Source organism: Narcine bancroftii, chromosome 4 (genome assembly GCF_036971445.1).
Source record: "Narcine bancroftii isolate sNarBan1 chromosome 4, sNarBan1.hap1, whole genome shotgun sequence".
NCBI classification, from domain to species: domain Eukaryota; kingdom Metazoa; phylum Chordata; class Chondrichthyes; order Torpediniformes; family Narcinidae; genus Narcine; species Narcine bancroftii.
Window position 1 is genome coordinate 35,955,746 of NC_091472.1, and position 26,505 is coordinate 35,982,250.

General features: G+C 37.2%; 1 protein-coding gene across 5 annotated transcripts in view; it reads right to left on the reverse strand.

The window, feature by feature from the left end:
- The window catches only part of LOC138760457 (tetratricopeptide repeat protein 7A-like), a 402,683-nt gene that overhangs the window by 367,307 nt on the left and 8,871 nt on the right, over positions 1 to 26,505 (reverse strand). For 4 of the 5 annotated variants that reach the window (XM_069931051.1, XM_069931050.1, XM_069931052.1 and 1 more), the window contains exon 3: positions 23,043 to 23,211. In XM_069931051.1, the coding sequence (XP_069787152.1) occupies positions 23,043 to 23,211 (169 nt within the window). Of the gene's footprint in view, positions 1 to 12,503; positions 12,558 to 23,042; positions 23,212 to 26,505 lie in introns of those variants that run through there. The other variant, XM_069931054.1, reaches the window with a different exon arrangement.

Here is a 26,505-nt window from a genome sequence, read left to right on the forward strand (position 1 = left end):
TGAAATCCTAATGGAATGCTACCTCCCCAATCTTAATCATGACATGTCACATGCCAAAGCTGGCGATGGAATTTCCATTCACAGCATGAAGAGCGAGTCATGCAGAACTGGGTCTCAACCTGGTTGAGCCACACTTGAGGCTGGTGAGCCCAGAAAGGGGACAGGTGAGCCCAGAAAGGGGACAGGTGAATGCTCACTCCATTAACTGCAGCTATGGCAGCAGCAGCTGCTGTTGTTGCATCATGTTTACTGTGGATTCAAGCTTCAGCTGAATCTTGCAGTCGGGATCACCAAATGTAGCATCAACTCCATTAGTGCTACTTAATCAATTCACCAGACAGTGGTTAGTCAATAAAGACTGTTTATTCAAACTTGCCTCTTCTTTTACATCACATGCCTATGACATTCCCAAAGGGCGCATGGCTTAAAGTGAAGATGACAGGAGCTCCACGCCATCTCGTAGGCGAGTACCTAGCTCCCTAGTGCACTGTGATTCGGCCAGCTGCGTGAGCAGTGATTAAGCCCACAGCATGCACGGCCATTCAGCCAGTGGCGCACGCGGCAGTTTGGCCCACTGTGTTACGTGGTCACTCTGCCCGCTACAGACTATAATAGCCAAAGCCCTGGCAAATAGATTGGGGAAAAAAGGGATATCCGTTTAAGGGAACAGATTTGATAGGGCACTGCAGGATTTGGAGTTTCTGTGAAACTGCCCGCAGGATTTGAAGTGACTGTGAACTAGCAGCAGGCTTTGAAGTCATGTTCCTTTTACTTGCAGAAGAAATATTGCGCTTGGATAGCACCAGAGTGAGTCACTTGAGTTTGGCTGACCCACAAGAAAAAGGCCCAAGCCATAGTGGAAGCTGTGCGCCACTGGAGGTACAACCTAGCCAGAAAACTATTCACCCTGCTGACTGACCAACGTGCAGTCGTTTTTATGCGGGGAAAAATTAAGAATGGCACAATCCTGAGGTGGAGAATGGAGATATCCACCTACAACTATGAGATCTTGAAACAGCACGGGAAGCTCAAAGATCAGGTGGGCTGCATGCAAAAAAGACAGGCAGTGGATGACTTTGGTAGACTATTAAGTATATTACATTTGGCAAACTAGAAATGAGAGAGGTTTTGCTGTGGCCCTCAATACAGAATAGCAATTCAATAGATTAGAGTGGAATTTTTTATTTAAAGTACTGGAAAAGGTAAGCTGACTTTTATAAATTGGATAAGATTGCTATAACATGCACCGAGGCAAAAGTGGTGATTAACGGGCAAATTTCAGCTTTCCCACTGACAAGATCAAGTAGGCAGGAATTCCCACAGGACTCATAGCTGTTCCTGTTGGGTAATATAATGGACATAAGACTTAAAAGAAGCTGGCCAAATGCCACATCCAATTTGTAATGATCACATTGGCAGAGGCCAGGAAGTGCATAGCAGTTTCCTGGAAGTCCGACTCTTATCTGAGTATTGTGCAGTGGAGCAAGGAAATGCACGCCTATGTTCTCCTGGAGAAAATGACATAATTTAAGGGGAAGGTATGTTACATTCCAAAAAGTTTGGCAACCATACTTAAACTCCTTAAGAGCGCAGTTGTAAAGAAGACTGCTGCACCTCATTACCCTGTCTTCCCTGCTTCCTCTTCAACCTTGGGGGGGAAGAAGAGGGGGGAGGTGTGAGGGTCCGTCCCATTCCAGCCAGGAAAACAAACTGGCCTGAACCCGGGCTGCCATGCTGTCAGACCCACAACTCCCTGATATGATTTACTCCTTTGTTGTAAGTGCTTCTAAAGTCCTAAGGTTTGTTTAGCGTTAAATTTTATGTGTCAAGGGAATTGGTGGGATGGGAGGAGATAAACTTGGACTCAGCAGAGGAATGTATATAGAATAGATATGCATAAGCTGTAGCCAGTACTGATTTGTAATGACTGGCAATGACAATGTTGACAACTGTTTGAGTTCAAGCCTGGAAAATCATAAATAAAATATTCAAAAAAATATACACAAGAGTCCATTAATTCCCAGGTGTTACATGCTCCCATTTTTTGGTTGATTTTATTTGTGTGGGGCTATCCCTTTAAGGGAACAGATTTGATAGGGCCCTGCAGGATTTGGAGTTTCTGTGAAACTGCCTGCAGGATTTGAAGTGACTGTGAACTAGCAGCAGGCTTTGAAATCATGTTCCTTTTACTTGCAGAAGAAATATTGCGCTTGGATAGCGACCAGAGTGAGTCACTTGAGTTTGGCTGACCCACAAGAAAAAGGCCCAAGCCACAGTGGAAGCTGTGCGCCACTGGAGGTACAACCTAGCCAGAAAACTATTCACCCTGCTGACTGACCAACGTGCAGTCGCTTTTATGCGGGGAAAAATTAAGAATGGCACAATCCTGAGGTGGAGAATGGAGATATCCACCTACAACTATGAGATCTTGAACCAGCACGGGAAGCTCAACAACTCTCCCGATGCACTGTCACGGGGAACATGTGGCAATGCACAGCTGGATCATCTCCAAGTTGTCCACGATAACCTCTGCCAACCCAGAGTTACCAGCCTCTACCACTTTGTTAGAGCCCACAACCTCCCCTACTCAGTTGAAGACATCAGGGAGTTGACATGCAACTGCCCAGTCTGCGCCAAGTACAAACCCCAATTCTATTGGCCAGACAAAACCCACCTTGTCAAATCCACCTGCCCCTTTGAGCCGCTAAGCATGGACTTTAAGGGAACTCTCCTGTCCACCAACAGGAATGTATACCTTCTAAACATCATGGACTAATACTCCCACTTCTCCATCCCTGCCTGGATAGTACTGCAGCCACGGTCATAAAAGTACTACGCAGCATCTTTGCTCTGTTCAGGTACCCCTGCTATATTCATAGCAACCGGGAGTCCTCCTTTATGAGTGAGGAACTGCGCCAGTACCTGTTGGCCAAGGGCATAGCCACAAGCAGGACAACAGGCTATAACCCTCGGAGGAATGGGCAGGAAGAGAGGGAAAATGCCACCGTTTGGAGGGCGATTCTCTTAGCCCTTAAATGGAAAGGACTTCCCACCTTCCAATTGCAAGACGCCCACCAGGTTACTTCCCCAGGAAATCAGCATCCGGAACCACATTACCGCCCTGGTTGACGAACCCTGGGCCTGTGCCGCTTCAAAGGCACATCAGACACTACAAAACTGACCCCCTGGTCGAGAAGGTCCACCTCCTCTACACCAACCCCCAATACACCTGTGTGAAGTGTTAGGATGATCGACAGGACACTGTCTCCATCCGGGACCGGACACTGTCTCCATCCGGGACCTGACACACGCAGGAAACCCCCTCGACCAACTGGCCACCCCTTTCCCCGGTGACCCCAACCAACCAACCCCACTATCACCACCTGAATTCACACCCCAAACTCCAACTGACCCAAACAACACCACAGTACCAACCCCCCTCAGCCACCAGAAGAACTGCCTGTTGCACAAGACACTGCCCAGGAACCACACCAGACCCTGCAAGGGTCTTAGCGACAGACAAGACCACTGAACAGGCTGAATCTGTAAGGGACTTTGAAACTGCAATAAACACTAAACAGACTACCCCACTGGACTTTGTTTAAAAAGGAGGGGTGATTGCTATCAAACCTTTCCCAGGCTCCTGATGTGAAATTGTTAGAAACAATTTACAATCTACAACCATCTCAGAAAAGGTTAATATCTGTTGTATATGATGCTTTGTTGAAATCAAGGCAAACCCCATTAGACAAAATTAAAAAAACATGGGAACAAGTTCTCCATATTTCAATTTCTGAAGATTTTTGGAATTCCATTTTAAATTGATTAATGCATCATCTCTATGTGCCCATCACTCACTGCTACAATTTAAATTTGTGCATAGAGCTTTAATGTCAAAAGTTAAATTAGCTCATATTTATCCTAATATCAGCTCTCTCTGTGACAGATGTACGAATGAGGATGGTTCACTAATTCATATGTTCTGTCTTGTCTGACCCTAGTCAAATATTGGGAAGAGGTTTTCCGTCCTTTATTAATAATCATTAATGCAAACTTAACACCAGATCCATTAATAGCCTTGTTTGGGACGGTAAACAGAAGGCAGCGAAATTGTCTTCATGTCAATTAGCCTTTGCTTCTCTTATTGTAAGATGAGTAATTTTAATAAGATGGAAAAATGCTATCCTGTCCATTTATAATCAATGGTTTCTTGATATGATGTCATACTTAACTTTGGAGAAAATAAGATGTTCGACAAGTGATTTAAATTTATATTTTTCTAATCTTTGGGGCTCCTTTTTGAATTATTTTCATAATCTTTAATGAGAATAATAATTATGTAATTTGTCTTTCCAGTGGATTTGCATTTCTTATTTTTAATAGTAGAGTAATTTTTCTTTATATTGCCATACTGTTTCAAGTCCAGAGGACCCAAAACCCAGCAGCAATAGATACAAACACAAACAGTTACTTAAACAAAAGTTGCTTTTGATTATCTTTGAACATGAAAACAGAATCAAACTTTAACTTATCTCTATTGACTTTCTTAATCTATTTAACTCCCCTCTAATTCTAAGCGCACGTGTGTGTAATATCTATACAAGTTTAGAAAAGTTTTTTGGTTCACAGTCCAATCTTACTGGTTACAGGCAATTCTTGTACTGTGCACAGAAGTTAACATTAATACAGTTCACCAAGCTTTGGTGCTTAATCGGTAGATGGTTACCACTCAGGAAGGTTCTTGTTGGCTTTCAGAGAGTTTTCCTTGTTCCAGGACACCCACAACTGATTCCTTGTTGATCAGTGTCTTACTGACAAAACTTGCCCCCTTCAGGGTTCTCTAGGTGATAACCTCTTTCTTTCAGGTCACCACATAGCTCCTTTCTGTTTCTCCTATTCCAAAGAAAACACCAGACAGCCAGTCCTCTCCTTTGACCAGGCAGTTTTCCAAAGCTTGCCAGCTTGTCCCTCTGGAACCAAAGTCTGTCTCTCCTCTCTCTCACTCCTTCCCACTTTGAGAGCAAAGCTGTTCTGCCCCTGTTTGCAAAGATCACATGTTCTTCCAGAGAGCAAACTGCTTTTCAGACAAAGCTGCTGCTGTATGTTGCTACATTGTTGCCTTTTGCAAATAGCACTCCATCATACATAAGTCTCTTGCAAAAGCTCCTGCAAAAATTCTGTGTTTTAAAGTATTTGTGTGCGACCCGCTCTAGCAAACCTCCCAATTTATCTCCCAAACACCTCTATATACTCTGTCACAATACAACGGTTTGGATTAAATTTAATCTTATTTTTAATTTTTCTCCCACTCTTCATTTTTTTTTCAATATATCCCTGAATCAATAAAGTTGCATGAGGTTTAAAAAAATTGTTTGGTTACTTTGTTATAGCTATATCAGTGTTATGCATAACTTTTTTGTATATGTATTATTATATAAAAACTTTATAAAAATATTGAAAAAGAGAAAAGTTAGCAAAATGCTGTTACAGTGCCAGTGACCAGGTTTGAATTTAAATTTTATATTTTGCACTGTATTTTGTCTTTTAAACTGTTTATTCATATTGCCTAACTAATACATTTGCATTAAAAGAGTGTGTTTCAGTCAACCAGAAAATTCGCAGTTACTGCATCTGTGATCCCTGTAGGTATCGGATACCAGGGAGGCAAAAGACTTGAATCCAATTCCACCACACCAAATAGTAAAATTACATTTTGTATTCTGTATGCTAGCACCAAAAAAAAACCTGAAACACATCCAAGGTCTCGTCTAAATCAAGTTTATTGTCATCTGATTGCACAAGTTACAACCCAACGAAACAGCTGTCTCCAGTCCTCAGTGAAAAACATGCAGACACACAAGACATAACGCACAGACAAATAATACATACAGTACGCAGGATGAGTATTTCAGCTATACAAATAAATAAATATTGTTTTGTACATATGAGAGTCTCAGATTGTCAATGTGAGCAGTTCCTTTAGTTATTAAGCATTCTCACTGCCAGAGGGAAGAAGCTGCTTCTCAGCCTGGTGGTGCTGGCTGTGATATTCCTGTATTTCTTTCCTGATGGGAGCAGCTGAAAGATACTGTGAGCAGGGTAGAAAGGGTCCTCAATGATTTTGCACACCCTCTTCAGGAAACAATCCCAGTAGATCACGTCTGTGGGGGAGAGGAAGACTCCTGTGATCCTCTCTGCCACTCATATGGTCCTGTGGATTGACCGCCAATCCATTTCTCTGCAGCAACTATGTCACACTGTGTGTTGCAACTGGCCAGAACACTCACAATAGAGCTCCTGTAGAAGGTTGACATAATGGTGGCCGGTAGCCTTGCCTGCTTTAGTCTTCTCAGGAAGTTCAGTCACTGCTGGGTCTTCCTGACAAGTGAGATGTTGAGTGTCCACAATAGTGAACTGCAGGGAACGTGGTGCTCTCCACTTTCTCTACTACAGAGATGATGATGGAGGGTGGTTGTTCCTGGTGTTTCTGAATCCATGATCATCTCCTTCATCTTGTCCACAATGAGACTTAGCTTGTTACTCTCACACAATGTCACAAGATTTTCCACCTCTTCTCCTTAGTGCAATCCATTTGTGTTGCTGATGAGGCCAACTACTGTTATGTTGTCTGCAAACTTGATGACACTGTTGGAGCTAGTTCAGTAGTGTTTACAGGAGTGGGTTTGTTTTTTTGAAGGATGTTTTTGTTCTTTTGAGGAATTACAAAGGAAATTTGGTATTAGTGGAAATTCTGTATTTGTATATTATCAGTTAAGATCATTTGTAAAACAGGTATGTGGCCGACATATGATTTTATTGCCTGAAACTAGTTTTGAGAAATATGTACTTTCCATACCAAAAAAGGGGTATATATCTGATTTGTATTGTATTTTACAAGAAAATAAAAACAAGACAGATTGGGATAAAGATAAGTTGAAATGGGAAAAAGATTTAGGTTCTACAATAGCTGAAGAAGCTTGGATGGAAATTTGTCAGAATAGTATTCGGAAATTGATTAATGCTAGATTAGCGATGATTAATTATAATTTCATACATCAATTATATTTAACACCAGAGAAATTTAAAAAGTTTGGTCTTAGTAAGGTAGATTGTTGTTTTCGTTGTGATCAGACGGCTAATACTTTTTTTTACATACAGTTTGGTTTTGTGATCGATTGCAACAGTTTTGGAAAGGTATTCAATCTATATTTAATAGTTTATATAATATCTATGTTGTATTAGATCCTGATATATTTTTATTAGGGAATATGCAATCATTAATTGATTTAGGCTTAAATGATTATCAGATTTCTTTTATCTATTTAGCCTTAGTAGTGGCTAAGAAATGTATAGCGCTTACTTGGAACGATAGAAATATATTAACCTTAGATAGGTGGTATTTAGAGATGAAGTCTTGTTTAATTATGGAAAAGATATCTTTTTCAATTCAAGATAAGATGTCTTTTTATAAGCTGAAGTGGACTCCATTTGTTAAGTACTTGCAATTAAGTTTGATTTAAATACGTTTTATGAGTGATATTTTAGATTTGATAACTTTTTTTATTAATATTTTTACTTGTTATTTTCTTTTGTTTGTGAGTTTTTTTATATACAATATTACTAACTTTATTAATTCTTCACTATTTTGGGAGGGAAGGGTGGGTTTTTTTTTATATATATAGTTTTTTTTAGTGGCCGTATATATGGGGGGGGGGTTAGATTGACTTAAGTTAGGTTATTAATATTGTGTTGCAATAATTACTTTTTTTTACTTTTTTTAAATTTTTCTTTAAATGTAATTTCTTTGTTTTATTCATGTAATAAAATCTTTAAATAAAGTTTCAAAAAAAAAAAAAGGAGTGGGTTGAGCAATGGTTCAGGGATGATTTATGCCTATCTATTTTGGTGCAATGTTATATATTCAAGTTGTGAGATTGAAAATAGAGATTATAATCATCGAAGTTTAGTCATTAGTTGTGTTCAAGAAAGATGATAAATGTGGCCTTATGCTATACTATTTGAACAATATCAAGTGAAACACTGAACACATACTTAGCAGCATTATTATGTCCAGCTCTGGCCTACATAACAAAGAGGCTACAAAGAAGCTTTAGAGCAGAGGTCAACAAATTTACTAGCTTTCAGCCTCACATTTCATTGCATTAAATTTTTTAGAAAAACATTGAATATATATTTTAAATCATAGCCAACTGTTGCTAGAGTCAAATCACGTGCTAATCTCCAACTAATTGAAACATCTGTTGAAAATTGGAAAATGATTACCAGTAATTAGTTTGTATTATATGTTCCTAAAATTTCACCACTTCCGTATTATTCTACTTAACAAATTGTTAATCAGATTATGGATGTTCAACATGAGGAATAATCCATGAAACAATATTTAGTTGTCTTGTCACTTCCTTCATAGCACCCAGAAATTTATGTCTGTTGGCTAATCGGTCATAATCTTATTGAGTTTAGCCATTTCTCCTTTACTGTAAATACTCATGTAATCATCAAATTTTTGGACCACTTTTTTGGGCCAAAAAAAAGAGGTCAACGTTTACACGGGCCAAAGTTTTGACCTCAGGTGGTACGTGTTGTGCGAGGCATCGGGTGTTCAGACGGCCAGGATGCAGTCAGGGCTTTGGGAGCTTGGATGGGCGGGCAGCCAGGATGTCAGGATTTTAGATTTGCAGGTGGCTGGAGCAAGGATCCGCAGTCAGGAACTTGGATGGGCAGGAGGCTGGGGCATTGGGCTCACTGGTAGGCGGGCAGCCAAAGCATTGGGAGCTCCAATGGGTGGATGACCAGGGCAAGGATCCACTGTCAGGGCATCAGGAGCTCTGATGGGCAGGCAGTCAGGGCCAAAAATAGAGGGGAGGGGGGTCAACTTTTGCATGGGTCATACTAAAACATCCAATTTTTCAGCCAAAATAAAGAGGTGGATGTTATTACACAGTATTGACAATTACATGAGTATACATGGTAATTCTTATGCAGAAGAATGACTTCTGATCCAAAAGGATAACTGATTTATTTCATGGCAAAATTCAAGTTGTGCACTCTCGTGTGTGAGTAAAGTCTTGCAGGTTAGGAACAGCAGTTTTCCACTAGAATAGTGGATGCAAAATCTGCTTCCCACTCTGCTCAACATTTCTTCATGTATCTTAACATTTCTTCATGTATCACTGTCACCCACAAAATTAATGCAGGATTGCTAACACTCAAATCTATTAATTAATAAGCATAGCCTGTAATACACAGTTCCTACATTCCATAGAAATATTCTGCAAAGAGACCACAAATACAATGTACAGTATATTCATGATAATCGCTGAATACAGGTTTAATGTCATTGAATCATGGACACAGTGTGCATTTTATGATAAATCTGCTGCGGCAAGAGCACCACATGTGCTGGAAGACATGCCCCTCAAATTTGCATATACTAAGTTGGTTAGCATATTCCTCCAATATGTACCTCCTGAGATTTATGGTAAGTAACATCATAGCCTCCAGTATATGCTTGCCAAAGTTGGGATCTAAAGCAACTTTATCATAAATTTCTGGGAGCCAAACGTGAACCACATAGGTCTCATAAATCACATCCTGCTCACTACAGATCCAGGGAGAAAATAACCAACATGATAATCTGCTGAATACACCTTGTCACTAAAGTAGGTCGCATGGGTTTTGTTGGCCCAGAGACTGTAGTGAGTAATAAAGGAAAAATGTTCACCATTGACTTAATTGACATCAGCTCAGAGGGTTTTGCCAGCTTTTGAACAGAGACTTATTGTTATCCAATCTGGAGCACTACTCTCTGCAGGAAAACGGTAGTCTATGTGAACTAACCAACCCCCAACGGGAGAGTGAGAATCTATTAATCCTTTTGAGGAAGTGATACATAAAGGGTGACCCAGGACCCACATAGCACAAAGTACAATGAAGGTTTAAATCATCAACAGGAAGTTGAGGTTGAGATGTGCGCAAACACACACATGGGGGGGGAGGGAGAAGGATGCACACACACACCCACACACACACACGGGGAGGAGAAGGGAGCACACACACACACAGTGGATGGGGGGGAGAAGGGAGCACACCCACACTGGATGGGGAAGGAGAAGGGAGCGCACCCACACTGGATGGGAAGGGAGAAGGGAGCGCACACACACTGGATGGGGGGGGAGAAGGGAGCGCACCCACATTGGATGGGGAGAAGGGAGCGCACCCATACTGGATGGGGAGAAAGGAGCACACACACACTGGATGGGGAGAAGGGAGCACACACACACTGGATGGGGGAGGGAGAAGGGAGCACACCCACACTGGATGGGGAGGAGAAGGGAGCACACCCACACTGGATGGGGAGGAGAAGGGAGCACACCCACACTGGATGGGGAGGAGAAGGGAGCACACCCACACTGGATGGGGAGGAGAAGGGAGCACACCCACACTGGATGGGGAGGAGAAGGAAGCACACACACACACACACACACACACACACACACACACACACACACACACACACACACACACACACACACACACACACACACACACACACACAAAGCAGTACTAAGATGAATACACAAGGCAACACAGGAAGAGAAAGCAGTGAGTGGGTGATTAAAAAAATATTGCTTTTCAAATATGCCATGTAAATTAATTTCTGAAAGAAGGTAACTGCAACCTTGTAAAATTAAGTTTTCTATGCCTGGAAAGTTGCCTTGGAGTAATAATTATTCTTCAGAAATGTACCCCACCGTTTATAGGACCCTTAATGTATTAAATGCTACAACAATTTGCCTCTCGCTGGATTTCAATGCAAAATCCATTGCTCAAGGGCTATTAATCTACCCTTTACGTGGACACCTAATTTTAAAAAAATTCAGACCTTTTTGTGCATCTATAGAGTGTTTATCTTGACTTCAGAGTGCCAGCAAAGCTTTTTGTTGCCTTTGTTATCCATTTTTATTGTGGTATTTTATGGGTTATAACTTGCAAAATTTTTACTATGTATTGACATCCTGTGGTAATGCTATTGCCCATCTAAAGCTGGAAATCAATATCATTTCTTTAATTTCACAAGGAAGCACAGTGTTTATGGAGGATAGTTCCTCACGAAATAATAAGACTATTAAAATTAAAACTAATGCTTCCTGTTTTATAATATTACATCCTTCAAGACTCAAATTTAATCTTGCATCTCCCCCTGGTGGCCCATTTGATAACTCAAACTTTCATTACATTGGTCCAAATCTTGGGCTACCAATCCACGTGAACTTGTCAGCAATTGCCTGCTCTGCTGCTGAACTAATTTCAAAACTGATGCCTAACCGACTAATTATTTTCCTTATTTTCTTGTTGATTATTTCCAATAACCCCAGCACTAGAAAATACAGAAAATGACTTTCCATCTGCAACCCTAAAGGGTCTCCCACTTATTCCAGACCTTTTCACAGTGCCAAAATAGAGTCTTCTTTCCCTAATGATTCTGCCATACCCATTCCCTTCACTGTGATTTCGCTACATAGTAGAAGGAGACAGTGGGGACCTCGTTTATCCATTCTACCAACTACATTTCCTCAGTAGCTAAAAAAGTTTCCTCTGCAAAGTGGTCCATTTATGAAACACAGATGACTCATTTGTTGACTCATGTTCAAATCACTCTCTGCAAATTAGAGTGTCGAACAAAGTCCTTTCATGTCGACTCATTAGGAGTCCAGACAAAATTTCAGTTTCACTGAATTTCAGTTGGGTAACCCAGCTCCTACAAGTGCTGTATTATGACTATTGAAAAATCCACGCACATATTTGAGTATTGGCTTCTAAGAAAAATTCTAGATGGTAACAATACATTTTAAACCAGGTTGAAGTAAAACTTTGGTGGGAAAAAAAATCATCCAAATAAGTAACATTAGGCAATAATGCACAAATATCACAATTGAAGGATAAGATTTTGATTTTATTCATCTCTGACATGGACTTCATTGTATATTGCTGGCTGTTTCAGCAAAGAGCTATAGCACCCCCTCATGGCAAAGAATTTTAAAAAGGATCGGTCTGTTTTAATCTCATTACAAATGCTATCTGGCCTACTTTGTCATTCAAACATTTACTTTCTTTTTGCAAATCATTAGCCTCTTAATGTTGTTTATTAACAAATGACAGTTAATAAATTACCTGTTATTGATAATTGCTAATGCTCAGAATTTTGGGATAGAACAAGATAGTTTTTGATTGAGCCATCTGAACTTTAGAATGTTAACTGAACACCAAATATAAAGAGGTAAGAAACTAGAGTCGTTAAAACCCAAGAGGCAGGTCTGAAATTTTCAGCACATACTTCCAGAAGATGAGAAATTTAATTTCAGGGAATGTGAACATATTCCATTATATTCAACCAAAGTGCCAATTAATGAACATTCTTAGCAAAGCAAGCAATTTACGCAGTGTGTTCTCAGCACAGGCACTGAAGTGTGAAGTGTACATACCGTTTAACGACTGCCTCATCGCTGTGCTTTCAATGGCGAAACAGGTTGTTCATGCTGTAAAAAGGGGAGAGAGCAGTGGACAGACAGCAAGATTAAGCAACATTTGCAACAGGAATGCAAAGAATACTCTTGTTTCCAAGAATAATGTAGATTGTTTCAGCAAAAAAAAAAAATGTAAAATTCTCTTCCATAAATCAATAGTGCAAGCCTGCTGTTTAAAAGCAATGGTTGATAGGGATTACATGCAGAATTAAACAACAAAGAAACAACCCAAGGTGCCAGAAATAGAACTTTAAGACAGCATGTGTTCTCCAATCATTTGAAAGCTCTTAAATTTCGTTTAGACACAGAGCAAGACTAAGGAATGAGACTTTTACATTCTTAATAATACAAATCAGTGGAAGGGGCAAAACGCTGTTAGATATGACAAAAATAATATTTTATCTTTCCTTATTCAAGGATTGAGTTTAGATAGTTTAAGATAAAGAATAAAAAATTTCAATTTACGAACTTATAAATAAAATAAATTTTCAATTAATTGTAATTCTTCACAATACAAAAATCAACCAATACTACAGTTACGCATCAAAATATCCTTCATTATCAACTGGGAATAAATTATAACTCGCATTACAGCAATGTACATCTGATTAAGTGTACAAGCCAAGATGTTATAACCATTCTTCTTTACACATGTCAGATCTGTAATAGATTTCATGTAAAAGTATCCAAGAACATAAAAATACACTAACAGAAGAGAATAGGAGTGAGCCACTGGCCCCTCAAAAATCCCTCAGCATTAAATGTGATCAACACCTTTCCTTATCTCCACCCCTCCCCTTCCACCTCTCAAACCAAATTTTAAAACTTCATGATCATCTGAATCAGAGGAAAGGGTAACTTTTGCTATATTTTTAAGCTTTGCATTATATAAATAGATCAAAAGCCTCTTTCATCTGAATTGAATGAATGAACATATTTAACTTTGTTTCTCGTAACATTTGCCCACTTCAACATAACATTAACCTGGTTTATTAACGTTTGAATGCATTCAAAGCTGCATTTTAGCTCTTCAAGTAGAGAATGTAAATCAAAGGCACTTGGGGTCAGATGGAGGAGGGTCAAGGAGCACAGACCCAAACGTAACTTGTAAAACGGTCATAAGTTCAATAGAAAAGTACTACATACATCTGAATAAAATTTGGTACAATTTAAGATAATTATATTTTGGGATTTGGGATTAAATTTAAAATCATTTTAATTAACTAGATATTAAAGAGCTTAAAATATAACAATGGATACATATATCAACCAATGAAATGGGAACTTAAAAGCAATAGTATGTGTAATGCAAAAGACTTTGTCTTTATGGTATGTTCTTCAAAAGACTGGTGTTGCTTTTTTTTTTAAACTTTATTTAAGATTTTATAACATGAATAACATATAGGAATACATTAAAAAAAATAAGAATAAAATAATAAAATTACAATACAGTATCAGTAATCTAAATAAACTATACCCTCCCCAATAATTATTACACATTAATAACCCAACTCAAATTAGTCTAACCCCCCCCTTTCCCCCCAAAATAAAGAGTGAAGAATTAATAAAGTTAATAATATGTGAGAAAAAAAACATAACCGATTAAAATACTAACAAAAAGAAAAGTAATTAATACTATATAAGACTTTAAAAAACATATTTAAATCAAACTTAAATGCATATATTTAAAAAATGGAGTTAAGATTAAACATATATTTAACTCAAACTTAATATAAAGAATTAGTAAAGTTAGTAACATTATCTATCAAAAATTCTTAAACAATAATCAATTCTTAAAAAAAAATTGTAGCATGAAAAAAAAGATGAAAAAAAACTTTCTCTATAGAGATAAACCTTCACCAAATATCAACCAACTTCACATCTATCATCATATTAGTCACATAAACCACCATCTTAAAACAAAATTCAAACCTCATTAAGCATTGTACAATTCAATTTTAGTACTCTTCCACCATTTTTCCCTTTTAATCTTGAATAGTTATCCAATAAAAGCTCCAATACCACATTTAAATATCCCCAATCATTACGTTAAAATTCAGATATCCAAATAATAAAAACACATCTACAACGAAATCTATATCTTCAACAAATGGAGCATAAACCACAAACAAAATTCAAGCCTCATTAAGAATTGTACAATTCAATTTATAACTTTCACCATTATTCCCTTTGTTCTATAACTAAAATAGCAAAATAATATACACCAGAATTACCACTCCTTTCACCTTAAAGTTAAAAAAATATTAAAAACTTATCCATCCCATTCACATTTAAATTTCAGATATTCTTTATCTACTGAATAAATTTTACAAAAAAAACCACATCAATTTTTAGTTTTTTTTAAACAATCAAATACTTTATTATGCTTTTTTTTTAATATATTTAAACAAAAAAAACCCCTTCACTCTTTAATCTAATAATACAAAAAAAAAGGAAAAAAAACGGGTAGGAGGTTAAAAATACCCCCTCCCGTCTAAACCATGCAATGCGGTAACTCCCAAAAAAAAATGCGTGTGAGATAACTCACACATAGCAGATGACTTTCAGGAAATAGTGCCTATCCAGTTCTCTCCCCCAGCTCTCACTTCATCTTAAATTAACATCATCATTATTTAATATCCCTTTTTTTAAAAAAGAAACATTAGAAAAAAAAAAGGACAACTCTTCTTTTAATCAGCTCCAACTGCCGAGTCACCATTACAACCATTCCTTCTTGGAGCACGGCTCTTTTCTTCCATCTCTCGTCTCCCTAGAGATCGCGGCGGACTATGTCTCTGTTGAAACTGATTCTCCAAAGGAAGCTATAGCATTTGCTCAAGAGCTGCCAATTACTCAAAGAACTTTGGTTGGCAACCATCTTGAAAAACCTTCAAAACAGCTAGATATCTAAAGGTTGCCTTGTAACCTTTCTTCCACAACAACTCTTTAGCAGGATTGAATTCCCGTCGCTGGAACATAACTTCTTGACTCAAATCCGCATAGAAGAAAACTCGATTATTTTGAATCATCAAGGGTGATTTTCTCTGTTGTGCATTTCTAATAGCCACTTGTAAAATTATTTCTCTGTCGCAATAATTCAAGCAACGAACCAAAACAGGTCTTGGACTTTGACCTGAAATAGGTCTGCTCTGTGAGCACGTTCCAGTATTATACCTTCCGGGAAATGTTCTTGACCCAGCACCTGCAGAATCCATTCAGTAAAAAATTTTCTTGGGTCTGGTCCCTCCATACCTTCCGGCAAACCAATAATCTTTATATTGTTCCGTCTGGATTGGTTTTCCAAATAATCAATCTTTTTCACCAAATTTTTATTTTGAGTTTGTAAGTCTTCGACCATTTTGGTCACATCAAAAACTTGATCCCGTATTTCGTCTATATCTTCTTCACACGAATTAAATTTATCTCTCACTTCAAGCTTAAAAGCTCCAAACTCAGCCATCTGTTGAGAATGTATTTTCACCAGAGTATTAAACCTAGTACCAAGTTCAGTCATAATCTTGGATAATCCCTGCATTGTATAAGATAATTTAGATTCAAGATTCACAAAAATCTTTTCAATTGGAAGAGATTTTGGCTCAACAGATTCCTGCTTCTTCTGTATAACCAAAGGATCTTCTGCTCCTTCCTTCATTCTGGTTGCCTTCCTTGTAGTATGACTGCGTGTGGAAACCCCAGCCACAGCCTCTCCAGCAATGACTGGAGGACACTGGCCGGGGTTTTCCCCAGTCCATAATGTATTAAGTTCTCCCAGTACATCAAGTTGTATAGGTTCTTCTATCTCAAGAGATGCAGTTTGCAGCTCCACCTCTACAGTTGACAAATGCCTTTGAGTAACTCTTTGTTCTAAAGGCTGTTTGGCGCCCTCTTTAGGGGGCTCTACCGATGTAACATAGAGCTCTACATCCGAACACTGTACCTCTCTCCTGGGATCCATTTCACGCTGAGTCCCGGTGTCTTTCCTGTAGGTAGGCTCCAAAACTTGAACTTTGGGAAAATGTAGTTTTTTGATGATCTGTTGTCGTTTTTTTTTGCTCTTTTCCACCAATTGTACCATCATAAGTTAAATTAACAGCACTGAAATTATCTAAACTTTTAAAGAATTTTAACAGGCATTTCTAGACAAAACAATAAGATAGAGTCAGGAGAGGACTGGAAGGCACGTCTGATCCTTAAGCCATCTTGTCACGCCCCCAAGACTGGTGTTGCTTGATGTGGATTCTAGTTTTAGACCACAGAGGGACTTCATTTGACCCATTATACAAGACTCTTGCCCACAAATATTGAAAGGGGTACCAGGTATCAGAACCGGGATGCAAGAGGGTACCAAGGATGCTGAGGGCTTCCTGATCATGTCAGAGGTTTGGATCTGGAGTTCAAGTGGCCAATAATTTGAATTGAAGGCTGTGCGGCTGCAGAAGCTGCGGGAGCACTGAAGGAAAATCCATGGACACTCAGTGACTCTGGAGAACTCTTTCGCTTCTCTTTCTCTGACTGTCCATGCCGCCAGGCAATTTCTGCTGATGGTGAACTTTTGTCTACCTTCTGTGTTATTTCATGACAATAAAAGAATCTCAAGTCATGAATCTTGAAAAAAAAAGTTCTTTTCAAATTTTTTATTCAATTCTCTATTAAAAACTCCACTTTTTGTTACTAATAATGCTGCTGTGTAAACTATGTTCTTTTGGGTTATTAGAGTAAAGTTGTCATCCTTTAGTTATCAACTGACCTGGAAAAACAAATTTCCTATTTGGGTCATAAAAATAGAAAGTAATAAACACAGAAATGGATCCCGATGAAGTCTACACCAAACACTTCCACCCTTCCATCTAACCAATCCGATGTGAAATGTACAGCTGAGAAAGAGAACATTCAACCAACCCAGACCATGCCTGTACTCAGATTTAACTCAAGCTGTTTTGGTTCTTGCTCAACAAATTAGCAGCAAATCTTTTATAACAACCACTTAATAGATATACAGTAAATTCTCCAGTATCCACATTCAAGCAACCAGCAAAGAAACAAAAATGAAATAAACAAATTTTAAAAATTTAAATAAATAAGAATTTAAATATGTTTAAAATTGTAAAAGTTCTCTGAAGCAACGTACAACCCTTTGATGAAGATGGGAGCAAAGATTCAGCCAGCAGAGCGCCCCGTTCGTGCCCCACCCGCAGCAGATGCTTGAATAAAGTTTCAATAAAGTTGTTTTTGAATAAAATGGTGTCATCCAGGACAAAGAGCCACTGATACCACTCGCTGCTAGGGCGACTCTCTCAAGGTGTCCCTATCCCTGCCTTGTAAGCCTTTATCTTTATTAGCACAGTATATTACAGTATAATATTACATATGTTAGTAAGACATTATCTGTAAACTTGGGGGAGGGGGGTTAATTATGATGGTGGCACAGTTAGCGCAATGCTGTTACAGCACCAGTGACTGGAAATCTAATTTAAATTTAAATTGTGTACGTAACACCAATTACTGTATATTTTGGTCCATGTCCCCTTTTTCTGCCTCATTTTAAGTGTTTTATGGTATATCCGGCAAATAAGTTGACCCATTTTTCTGGCTGCTTAAGGTGCCCCATTGACCTGCACACAGGTCAGCCCCCAAAGATAGTGCAGATTGATCTGCTGGGATTGCTATCATGGATGATCCATCTGGCACAACGCAGCACGCGTCGAAAATATGAAGTGAGCTTTAAGTTGAAAGTGATAGAAAAGGCCAAGAAAAACAACTGTACTGCTGCAAGAACATTTGATGTGCATAAGAAGTTGGTAAGAGATTGAAGGAAGAAAGAAGAGACTTTAAGAAAAATACCAAAAATGCAATGTTCTTTGAGAAAAGCAATCCCTTGTTGGCCAGAGTTGGAAAATCACATTGCAGAATGGGTACGTGAACAGAGGTAAGATTGCTACATCGTCACCAGAAAGAAAATAAGAACATTTGCACTGCAGTGGGCCAAGTCGCACCCAGGCCTCAGTGATGATTTTCAGGCTACAGTCGGCTCGTGCAATCGTTTGATGAAAAGGAAAAATCTGGTATTAAGCCAAAAAACAAAAATTCCATAAAAATTACCAAAGGATTATGATCATAAAGTTACATGTTCACCAGTTTATTATACATAGCCGGCAGAAACATCAGTTTGCATTGGCAAATATCAGAAGTATGGATGAAACCCCCATGAATTTCGACATGATAGGCAATAGACCAGTGGAATGGAAAGGTGTTAAAACTGTGCAGTCCAGAAGTACAGGCCACGAAAGAACCAGATTTACCGTGGTGTTACTGTGCATGGACAATGGGACAAAGTTAAGACCCATAGTAACCTTCAAATCAAAAACCAAAAATGATCCCTGTAGGTATTTTTGTACATTTTCATGAAAAAGGATGGATGGATGAAAATAGTGTAAAACTATGGATAGATAATGTGTGGAACAGGCAGCTTACGCAAAGAACGGAGTTTTCTGGTCTGGGATATGTTTTGTAGCCACTTAACTGAGAACACTAAAAGTAGATTAGCACGACATAATACTTACATGGCGGTTCTCCCGGTTGGTTTGACCTCTATATTGCAACCTCTTAATGTCTACTAGAACAAGCCATTCAAAGGCCTCATGAGGAATGGAATACATGGACGTCAAGTGTAGAAAGGTCATTTACAAAAGGCGGGGAAATGCATGCTGTATTATTTGATATGCTGTGTAACTTTGTGCTCAAGACATGGGTCAAAGTTAAAGTACAGACTGTGATAAAATCATTTAAATAGTGCGGATTCTCTTGTGCAATTGATGGCACGGAAGAGGATATATTGAGGGACACCGATGATGAATCTGAAACCGCCTCATAAGAGACGGACTGGGATCCATATGATGACTGTTTAAACAGTGAGACGATGGATGTGTTTGCCGCCATCTTTGCTTCAGACGATGATAACGAGAGTGATTTTGAAGGGTTCTAAATGTATTACTTTCAGACAATGATAGCAATTTTGAAGGGTGCTAATTGTTGTTGTTTTCAATAAAAATCTCAATGAAAATCTGTCAAAGTTGTAGTTTTTTTATTTGGTTTTTCAAGGGTCAACTTATATGCCGAATCGGTTTTTCAGGGGTCGACTTATAAGGTAGATCAGCACAGATTGGATTTTCAGCTAAATTTAAGGTCTCAAAAGTGTATCTGGCATATATGTCAATCCCCATATTTTGAGTTTTTTTGGGTTTAATGACTTGACTTGTATGCCGAAATACAAGTGAACTTTAAATAATTAAGGACTACAATACTGATTGCTTTCAAATTACTTTACATTTTGCACTGTATTTTTTTTTAAATTTTAAACTGTTTATTCTTAATGAAGGTGTATTAGATAGGCACTCCAAGAGTGAGTCTCAGGCAACTAGAAAATTCATATATCCAGAAACCACAATCTTCATTGGTGGTGAATATGGGGTTTTCATTGTATTATTGCCACAACAATTATCTATGCTTAGGATTCTGGATAATGAAGTTTATTTAGAACTTCTTTATAAAGGATTTCTTGGTTAATCTAATTATTTTTATCAGGACTATTTCCACAAGTAACATCACCCATTGCCAATTAAAACAGCTCAGCTTTCTCATTTCAGTAGAAAAGTTTGAATTATTTCTTGATAATATCACTTTTAAGATATTAACCCTACAAATAACCTACATGTTTCTCCAATGCCTGACATCACTCTAACCTGCAGTACAAATCCCACTGCAGAAAATAAGCATGATATACTGGAGAAACTTAGTGGGTGGAGCAACATCAATGAGAGAGAAAGAATGATCAACATTTCCATCTGGAAACCTTTATCGGGATTGAAAATGTGGAGAAGGGTAAAGAGAGAGAGAGAGAGAGAGAGAGAGAGAGAGAGAGAGAGGCAAGAAACACAAAAGGGGTCAGATGGAGCAAGATGAGTCCTAGAAGGTGGAGTGGGTGATTGGAAGGCAAATGCTACCACTGCTGAAATCTGATAAGAAGAGAAGGTGACAGTAATAGTTTAAAGAGAGACCAAATGGAACCAGTGTGGGGAGGTAGAAAGGGGGAAAGGGTGGGAGAACAGAAGAGGTACAGATGAGAGGGGGCCTGAATTTTTTTAAAATTCCATTGATATGGAATAAAGTTGAGTTCCTCCATCAGATTGTGTTTAGCTTCAGATTCCAGCATCTGCAGACTTTTGTATGTTTCCACTATAGAAAATGGATCACAAGCTAGATGAACCCATATACAATGAACCCATACAATTGCATGCTTTTATACAACACAATAACATGGCAGCCATCAGCTTTGGCAATTTTCCCGCTTGATGCATTTCTGCTTGTGATCTGATCACCAGTAAAATATCTTCACAAGCAAATTTCAGTATCTTCCTTCATTTCCTGCCACTATTTCAACAACCTTCACTCTCTTGCACAGTGTGAGAATTACAGCTGTTCATAAAGTTACCTTTGAAAGAATACCACCATGGACATAGCATCCTATTATTTATATTATTTGGCAATAGATTTCCACATAGGTTCTTGATGAATGCTTCTTGAGAACTGGCTTTCAATAAAAAGTTGATAAATGAAACTTCTATTGTAACATAAATAAAACAGGATGTCTTTTTCAACAGAGATGTGGATCTTGTGCTTATGAATGAATAAATTGTCATTCACACAGAGCTTTCAATAAAACAACCACCTTTATACAATATTAATCAATCTAGGCAAAATTACACTAAACTCAAGATCAATGTGAAAAGCTTCTTGCATTTTTATTCCATGACTCCCAGAAGAACAGTGATAACACCAATAAAATGTATTCTTAAATGTGACATCAAGATTGTGAAGCAATACACTATTGTCAGAGTTTTCTCAAAAATAGTTGATATCTTTTAGCTGTGATCTATAAACAAATTAATCATATCATTCATTTCACAGTGGGGTTTAACACTGTAATGCTCTATTTTTCCTTCCAATCTAAGAACAAAATAGAATTCTCATTTCCATACTCCTTTGAGATCATGGAAGGATTTAGACAAACATACAGCATGGTAACAGGCCCTTCCAGTCCACAAGCCCTTGCCAAGCAAATACCCAATTTACCTACAATCCTTTACATTTTGAATAGTGGAGGAAACTGGAACAAATATCCTAAAACTTCAATTTACAGAATCTTAAACTTTAAAAATTGAATCCTACTTTATACTGGCTGAGAAAGAACAGTGATCAGCATGGATCCAAATACAAAATGAAAACCTAAAATAAAGCCAACTGCCTTGTTTCAGAGCAGTTTGCAATAGAGTAAAATGAAAATTTCTCCAATGTGGACTACAGAAAATTCAACAGAACTGCACCAACAGTCAAAGATAACTTCAAGAAGTGAAAGATATTCATTTTGATTTAATATGGTATCATGATTGCAACAATTACACAATTTATACACCAGTATGAACATTTTAGTACATGTACTGTTCAACATTATTTCTTTCATGCCAAATTACAATTTCTTAGCATAATATATCCATATTATAAAGCGAGACATTTCATCTATATTCTTTTCATAAACTGTTTTGCTTAAATGAGTGATTGCTAAATAATAAACATCTTAAATAATTACTAGAATTATGAATTATATTAATATTAAATTGAGAAAAGATCATAATTAACTGCAAACTATAATCTGTGCAAAGCTAAATTTCCATCGAAGAATATACTGTAGAGACTCCAAAGTACACGCATCCATTGAACCATGATACAGGTAATCTTTACAAGGACAATGCATCTAATTTGTTATCTTAAAATAACCCAAAATTCTATTTTAAAAAATCACTCATCTTTGCATCTATTCCATTAGTTGATTACTATTGCTGTATCCATAGAGAATATCTAGTGATGGTATGTTGGTGCTGGTTAAATGGTGCCTTCCCCATACCTCAGCCCTACTGACCCAGCAGTCTGAACTTTATTGAGTGGGTTAATCCCAGTTAACACATCAATAAGATTTCTGCACTTTGTTTTACATTCTTAGACAAGCACAAGGATCAGGAGAAGATGCCCAAGGTTCTTATCCCAAATGCCTATTGTTACTGGAAAATGCAATTTGGAATGGTTTTAGGTTAATATTCCTCTATCATTACTATACATTGCAGATTTGGAATTCAATTCCAATATGAAGAAGAGAGGAGAAAATAAGAAATAATTTTAGTGAACAAATTCATGCAAAGTCATCATTTATAATGCAAACTCATCAGGAAAAATGTCTTGAAATCAAGTATCATCTTTCTAGTTATGCTTGCACATTATAATACCCATCAACAACTTGACAGCATAAACATATTTCCATAGATTTCTCAAATCTGCTTACATCTTTAAAAATTTGTAATTGCAGATTCCTGTTTTTATTTTTTTTAATGTAATAAAGTTGTCATTAAAATGAATTAGACAGCAAGATAAATGTTTAATTGTAGTTACCTTTAATAACATAGGCCTCTGCCAAAAGCCTTTTCTTGTAAAGTGGTTCATCATCGATGCAAAGATCGTCGATGCCTACACGGGCATACATGCTGAGTGCATCACGATATGATCCCTCCACAAAATGCAACTTTGCTAAGGCAAGAATAGCTTCAGCCATTAGGTCATGCTGAAAATGGAAAACGAATCTGTTGGCGCTCATCTCAAGAACATTTTGTAAAACAAAGACTCTAAGTTATGAAAGAAGTAAATTGTTACAACTTAAATCTGCTTTCTCTTCATCCTCAAGACCATCTGCAAACCAAATTCCTCTATGTTCTCATTTACACAATATCCAGTCCATCTATATCTGGTTGGCTGAGGTCAACAATATATTCTAACTTTTCTGGCAAAGATGTGCTTGGTAAATGGGAGGCTTCAAAAAGTGAAATTTTGAGAGTACAGAGTTTGTATGTTTCTGTCAGCATTAAAAGCAGGGCTAACAGGTACACAGAACCGTGGCTTTTGAGAGATATTGAGGCCCTGGTTAAGAAGAAGGAGTTGCAAAGCAGGTATAAGCACCAAGGAACAAATGAGGTCCTTGAAGAATACAAGAAAGGCAAGAAAACATTAAAAAAAAGTAATCAGGAGTGCAAAAAGTAGCCATGAAGTGACTCTAGCAGACAATGTAGGGAAGATCCCATGGACTTCCACAGATACATTAAGAGAAAGGGAAAAGCAAAAGATAAAAATTGTTTAGATTTATGAAAATCCTTCTTCTTTACTCCCCTCACATCTGATAGGAACAATATAAAATCCAAATAAAAAAAGTTCGTATTTCATAGTTTTCTAATAATAAATAGGATGTAGTTAATTTTTCTCGTAGATAAGCCTTTAATTGATAATATCTGAATATTGTATTATTTTGTATTCAATATTTAGTTTTCAATTGATCAAATGTCATAAAATATCTGCCTTGATAACTCTTTAATAAATTTTATTCCTTTTTTTTGACCAGTTAATAAAATTTATATTATTCAACGAAAATGGGATCAATTTATTTTGCACCAGAGGTATTCTCATTAATCCATACACTTTAACTCCCATCAATAAATGTACTTTATGCCACATTCTAATCAAATGTTTTTAATATAGGTGTGTCTGTTTCTCCAGTTAATAATAACTTATTCCATTTATATAGGAATTCTTCAAATTCTTTTTCACCTATTTTATTCATTTCTATATTAACCCAAGTCACTTTTTCTCCTTCCTCAAAAAAAGAAAGAAATAGTAGTTGGGCTGCTTTATAATAATACTCAAAATTTGGAAGTTGTCGACTTCCCAATTCAAATCTCCAAGTTAATTTTTCCATAGAAATCCTCAACACCTTGCCTTTCTACAAAAAATTCATTATAATTTTATTTAGATCTTTAAACTTTTCAGGAATATCAATGGGCAAAGATTGAAATAAATATTGCAACCATGGGAAAATCTTCATTTTAATACAATTTACTCATCCAATTAATGTAATTGGTATATCAACCCATTTTTTTAAAAAAACCTTCTTCAATTTTCTTAAACAATGGCTCATAATTCATTTTAAAAAGATTCTTCAACTGGTTGTCAATTCTAATTCCAAAATATTTTATTCTATGTTCAGGCCATTTAATTCTTGTATTTTGCCCACATTGGGTATAGTCACCAAAAGTGAGTAGCATAATTTAACTTTTGTCCCAATTAACTTTATATCCTGAGACTGCTCCATATTGTTCTAATTGCATATAACGATATAACCATATAACCACTTACAGCACAGAACAGGCCAGTTCCGCCCTACTAGTCCATGCCATAACAAATCCCCACTCTCCTCGTCCACTGACCAGCACCCGGTCCATACCCCTCCAGTTCTCTCCTCTTCATGTAACTATCCAGTCTATCCTTAAATGTAACCAATGATCTCGCCTCAACCACATCTGCCGGAAGCTCATTCCACATCCCTACCACCCTTTGCGTAAAGAAATTTCCCCTCTTGTTCCCCTTATAATTTTCCCCCTTCAATCCACATTTACTCTGTCTGTCCCTTTTAAAATCTTAAACACCTCTATCAAGTCCCCCCTCAATCTTCTACGCTCCAGAGAAAAAAGCCCTAGTCTGCACAACCTTTCCCTGGAACTCAAACCTTGAAATCCTGTCAACATTCTCGTGAACCTTCTCTGCACTTTTTCTATTTTGTTTATATTTTTCCTACAATTTGGTAACCAAAACTGTACACAGTACTCCAAATTTGGCCTCACCAATGCCTTGTACAATTTCATCATAACCTCCCTACTCTTGAATTCAATACTCCGATTTATGAAGGCCAACATTCCAAATGCCTTCTTCACCACACCATCTACCTGAGTATCAGCCTTGAGGGTACTATTTACCATCACTCCTCAATCCCTTTGTTGCTCTGCACATCTCAATAGCCTACCATTTAATGCATATGACCTATTTAGATTTGCCTTTCCAAAATGTAACACCTCACACTTATTTCACAATTATCATATGAAATTTTTCTAATGAATTTTCTGGATCTATCAAATAAATAATTAAATCATCTGCAAATAAACTAATTTTATGTTCCTTAGCCCCTATTTTAATACCCTCAATATCTAAATCTGTTCTAATTAGTTCAGCTAATGGTTCAATTACTAATACAAAAAGAGCTGGTGATAATGGCCAACCTAGTCTTGTTGATTTAACATAATCTCTTGCTCTTGGTTCAATATATAATGCTTTTATCCAATTTATAAATGTTTGTCCTAAACCAAATTTAGCAAGTGTCTTAAAAAGAAAATCCCATTCTACACTGTCAAATGCCTTTTCTACATCTAGATTTTCTTTCTTTTGAGCTAGGTGAATTAAATTAATCAACTTAGTTACATTGTCCACCGATTTTCATTTTTTAAATAAATCCTGATTGGTCCTTGTTAATTAATTTTGGTTAAAAAAATTTCCAACCTATTTGCCAATAATTTAGCCACTATCTTGTAATCCACATTCAATAAATATAATCAGTCTATAAGACGATGGCATAAATGAATCTTTACCTTTTTTTTAAAATTACCATTATATTGCTATCTTAAAAGAATCAAGTAGATTTCCAGTTTATTCCAGTTGTATTAAAACTTTCATAAATACAGGAATCAGCACATATTAAAATTCTTTATAAAATTCGGATGTAAATACATCTTCACCAGGAGATTTATTATTTTGTAAAGAAGCTATAACTCTTCCAACCTCTTCAACTGTAAAAGATGTTCCTAATATTTTCTGTTCTCCTATACCTAATTTAGGCAAATTTATTTAAGTTAAAAATTGATCAATTTTATTGTCATTTTGCGTAAACTCTGATTTATATAGTTTCATATAAAATTGCTTAAAATGATTATTTATATCCTGAGGTTTATAGGCTATATGATCTGTCTCATTGCTAGCTGCA